The 4,923-nt window shown below is 35.2% G+C and overlaps 2 protein-coding genes across 3 annotated transcripts in view; one reads left to right on the top strand and one right to left on the bottom strand.

Moving 5' to 3' along the window:
- LOC109830546 (transcription factor bHLH128-like) overlaps positions 1-2,780 on the top strand; it is an 11,184-nt gene extending 8,404 nt beyond the window's left edge. Inside the window, exons 2-6 of one of the 2 annotated variants that reach the window (XM_020397832.1) lie at positions 609-907; positions 985-1,116; positions 1,355-1,420; positions 1,702-1,770; positions 2,338-2,780. In XM_020397832.1, the coding sequence (XP_020253421.1) occupies positions 609-907; positions 985-1,116; positions 1,355-1,420; positions 1,702-1,770; positions 2,338-2,394 (623 nt within the window). In that variant the 3' untranslated portion in view covers positions 2,395-2,780. Of the gene's footprint in view, positions 1-602; positions 908-984; positions 1,117-1,354; positions 1,421-1,701; positions 1,771-2,337 lie in introns of both variants that reach the window. The other variant, XM_020397831.1, reaches the window with a different exon arrangement.
- The window catches only part of LOC109830950 (leucine-rich repeat receptor-like kinase protein FLORAL ORGAN NUMBER1), a 9,143-nt gene continuing 8,822 nt past the window's right edge, over positions 4,603-4,923 (bottom strand). Inside the window, 1 exon segment of the mRNA XM_020398301.1 lies at positions 4,603-4,923. This exon segment is cut by the window's right edge and continues 25 nt beyond it. Coding sequence (XP_020253890.1) covers positions 4,746-4,923 — 178 coding nt within the window. The 3' untranslated portion in view covers positions 4,603-4,745.

The raw sequence follows: 4,923 nt of genomic DNA, 5'->3' as shown, positions 1-4,923 counted from the left end.
CCCGCGAGACACAAATTTGTGTCTCGCTCACACCCATGTGGGTGTGGCCCCCACAAGACCCCACGCGTTCACAGTCTACATTACAGAAAAAATAAGAAGTATATAAGTACCAGCACGAGGAGTATGAAGATGGTTGTGGGAGCCCCAACATTGAGCAGGTCAAACTGAATTATGAATAATACTAACCGTTGTCGGTTTTTCTCTTTCCAAAACTACCAAAAGGTCACAGTAATTGCATAATCCCATTATCCATGTTGATTAGATGAGATATAAGACAACGGTCAAGCTTGCCAATCTCTGGTATTTTGATTGGTTGAGAGAGTATCCAAGGTCTGGCAATGATCAGTTGCTGTAGCTCTCTAGCAAAGCAACTGTCCAAGAGAAGATGCTGAGAGAATTTAAAGCAACAGTCCAAGAGAAGATGCTGAGAGAATTCAATATAGTTACAATTGTTGTTGTTGCTTTTATTCTTTATAGTGAAAATGGTGGGTATAGCACCCTCCACTGAAAATACTATGGAACAATCTATTTACACAAATATGGTACAATTTACCTGAATCTACAATTAGCTCTTCGATATATATTCTTACATGTTGTCTCAGCATCAGGTTATGCAGCAACTAGAAGCATTGGGCACTACTCTCACCCAGTAACTAACAATATCCACACAATGCCACATACGAGATTAAAGTCTCAACTGAGCTTCTCTAGTCAAGAGCCACTCTCTCAAATCTCTGAAAACAATGATGAGACTGATGGCAATGTTGCACACTCCTACGTCTCGAACAGTTTCTCAATTGGTTCATGGGATGACACAAATTCAATTGCATTTTCTTCTCCATCAAACAAAAGAGCAAAGAATAGCAGTGAAGATTTCATTAAAAGTCTCAGCCATATTGACTCACAGGTGCATTTAACATCAACTAGATTTTTATTAACAATTGCTCATTTATTGATGTATAACATAGTGTAAATATTATTCAGTTTAGCTTGCCAACAACGTCACTAGAGATGGCTGCAGTAGAGAATCTCTTCCAAGCTCAACAAGACTCGGTTGCTTTCAAAGTTAGAGCTAAGCGAGGATGTGCAACTCATCCCCGGAGCATTGCAGAAAGGGTCAGTTTATGTATTTCAAATCGATGTTCATATTTGATGTATGTTCTTTGTACCAGTAACTACTTGAAAGTACTTCCCAAATGTGTTGCACTTTTTGCAATTCCAGCTGTGTCACAATTAGCATACACTGGTATTTATTTACTTTTTTGATGATTATGGTAACTGCAGTGCATTATTTATCATCAAGCATCTATCTGCCATCTCAAGTAACACGTTGAATATTTTGTTTCCATTATAGGAAAGGAGAACAAGAATCAGTGAGAAGTTAAGAAAGCTTCAAGAACTTGTACCTAACATGGACAAGGTAAGAAAGCACATGACTAAAGCTGACCATCTAATTTATCAATTAGTTGTTGCTAGGCAGTCATTTATCTTAATTCATACACATTCTTTCTACTCTTTATTAAACGTTATTTATGCTTGAACATTGAGCAAATAGTGACGATGTTCCCCCCCGCCCCCCCCCCGCCCCCCGCCCGCCGCCCCCCCGCCCCCCGCCGTTCCGCCGCCCCACGCCCCCCCCTGCAAAAAAAAAAAAATAAAAAAATAAAAAATAATAATTGCACTCTCGTATGTATTTTACAGCAAACAAGCACAGCAGACATGTTGGATTTGGCAGTTCAGCACATAAAAGAGCTGCAGAGCCAGGTTCAGGTTTGTACTAGTGTTGTTTGTCTCCTTTTTATGATTTATTAGTTGTATTTATAGTTGGATATCAGCTATTTACCTACTTATGAAAAGAGCTAATTTGAGTCAACCTCGGAGAACTTTGGAAAATGAAACTCTCAGATTACATGTTTATGTTGACCAGATTATTTATATTATGGCCGTCATTTGTTTTATCTTTAACAGTTTAACTTCTGGACATTAAGTATGCTGCATATGCATCAAGCAGTTGCAAAAAGTGGACGTGGCACAGCAAGTCAACTAGATTTATGACAATCTCCAACCTTATCGAATTTGACATTAAATTCACTATATTTGCTCCTTTGCTAAATAGGATTCAAATTGAAAATTAGAAGGCAGTTTACATGCACATGGTTATTTCTATTAATATCCAACAGTGAAGTATGGGAAGTTCGCATCTTATCTGTTTCTGTTGGATACATGTTGTGTGTATTCACTTAACGATGATATGACATTTGGATTGTTATTAACATTTCATCTGAGATTTAACCTTTTGTTTCTAGTCACTTAATGATGATATTTCAAATCGTCCAGAATCTTAATCAGGAGCAAGCAAACTGCACATGTGAATGCAAGAAGGAACTTCCCTGAGATAAAAACTTGCATTTATGTAAAGAAGAATCTCCCATTACTGATATTCATGGAGAGGAAGGAAGGTATCAGTTTTCAGTTGTCCTGATCTTTCACGGTGCCTACACAAAAACAAGTAGCAGTTTTGTGAATGCCGATATCTTAATTATTGATATCCATTCAAAGATTTCATGAAACATGGAGTCTCATATTCATTCAAAGATATATGATGTTCTAAAGTCTTACCTCGTTTGAGATCTTATGTAAGATGTGATCATTCATTCTCGCTTCTCTAGTTTGCGATGTAGAAAGCATTAACTTTGTAATAAAACGGGGAATGTGGTATTTTTACGAGGATATGAACCTGCAATCATATGCTAAATCTCATTTTGCACATTAAGATCGGATATGTCTTTTAATTCACTGATGAGAGCTTGATGAAGATCTATAGGATCCAGTGATCTTGGTGTATTTTCTTTGTTTATCTTGATCATTAGACTAGGTGAACTTTTGTTTTCTTTAAATGAGTTTGAAGTAATTCTGCTAGAGTTAACTTCTGTAGCCATGAAGTGATTGATCGTTCTTTTATGGAAGTGAAATGGTGAACAAATTACAGATACAGTTGCATATACTAGCTTCATCTCTCTAAAGATTTTGATCATTAAAAAAAATGGTGAACAAATTAGAGATGCAGTTACATATACTAGCTTCATTTCTCTAAAGATTTTGATCATTAAAAAAAATGGAGCTTATCTTTTACTTTGGTTACAACTTACAAGAAGGGTGATATATATGTAGCTTGTTCTTTGGTGCTTGGTTTAAAATTTGTTAGGATGGATCATATAAATATAGATGGTGGGTATCTGCTATTTACAAATATGAACAGTTTTTGCAAATATCAACATATCTTGTTGAATTGAAGCTTACACTGAGATCGATCTACTCTTACCAAAAGGTGTTGGGTTATTAACAGCATTGATCGTCAGAAAATTTATCTGGTAATATCTAAACTCAGGGGTGGTAAATTACAATAGGTCTATAGTACGCAGAGGATTTATCTACAAGTATAACATTTTTGATAAAATAATCATTCCCCTCTTAAAGTATTGGTGAATTCTCATGTTGTCTCCTTAAATTTTAATTTACCTAGGCCCATCCTTAAAGTATGTACATGTGTCAAATGTGATCATTTGTGAGCATACAGTCAAATATTTAACATATTAATGATGTGATAGTTTTTTTTTTCACAATCTGAAAAATAAGTTTTTAATTCATAGAAAGAGTTAGAGGGTAAAAAGCCTTGGGAGAAAGTAGTTAAAAAATATATTGTTTGTTTGGAGAAAAAAGAGATAAACCGGTAAAAGCCCATAAAGAAATACAAGTACGTCATTATACTGTTAAATATTTGACTATAGACTTATAAAATAATCACATTGAAACCATAAACATAGTTTAAAAGGCAAAATAGTAAATTGATACTTTAGGCCCCGTTTGGCAAAGGGTTAATGAAGAGGGGTTAAAGAGAAGGATTAATGTACTTAGCCCATTTGATAATCTGAAGGACTAAATTATTAACCTGTTAAATAAGTTTTATTTTATCCCTTGTGATCAGTTTTAGTGTTTGGGAATAACATTGATTTTTACTATTTTCTTTATAATTAGAAGGGTTAACTCTTATTAATTCCATCTAAATAGGAGTATTAGTAAACCCCTCATTTTAAGGGGTTAACTCATTTTAATCCCTCTAGAGGGGTTAACTTAACCCTTCTATATTTTTTATGTTTGGCAAATAACTCATTTTAATCCCTCTAGAGGGGTTAACTTAACCCTTCTATATTTTTTATGTTTGGCAAATTATGGAGGGTTAACTCACTTTAACCCTTATATAGATTTGTTGTGTTTGGCAGGTTAAGAAGGGGTTAAGTCTCCTTAACCCCTCACTTAACCCTTTGCCAAACGGTACCTTAGGTAGTAACTTGAGAGTTCAAGAATATTTTGAAGGGGAAATGATCATTTTATCTTTAACAATTTTATTTTAACAATGTGTCTCTCTGTATTTCTTACCTTGCTCTTTGTTACGAAAATTGAGAATGCACCTAAATGTTGTCAAATTCCAAAGAAAAAAAAAACATTATCGCTAACAAAAATCACTGCAACGTATAGCCAACGGCAATTTGTTATTGCAAAATAATCTTACATTTAAAGTTGCACTCACCTTTCAACCGAGAATAGGCACAAAGTTTAATTGAATAGGTATTATATACTATCCATATATAGACAACAAATCTTCTATAAGCAACAAAATATGAACTGATTAACTCTGAAACAGACCAAACAAAATGCCATACCTCCCTTATTTCCTCTCACATGAATCATGACCCAACTCTATCAAGATTATCGGAAACGGTCTTCATCCTTGGCCTCACCTCAGGATCAGACTCAGTGCACGCAAGTGCAATATGAAACACTGATATAATCTCCTTCTTAGCGTGCACATCTTTATGCAGTATCGGATCCACCATTTCCGATAGCGGGTTCGCATCCTCGAAC

Source organism: Asparagus officinalis, chromosome 2 (genome assembly GCF_001876935.1).
Source record: "Asparagus officinalis chromosome 2, Aspof.V1, whole genome shotgun sequence".
Taxonomy (NCBI): Eukaryota; Viridiplantae; Streptophyta; class Magnoliopsida; order Asparagales; family Asparagaceae; genus Asparagus; species Asparagus officinalis.
The sequence above is the reverse complement of the archived record's forward strand: the minus strand, read 5'-3'. Positions and strand labels throughout refer to the sequence as shown.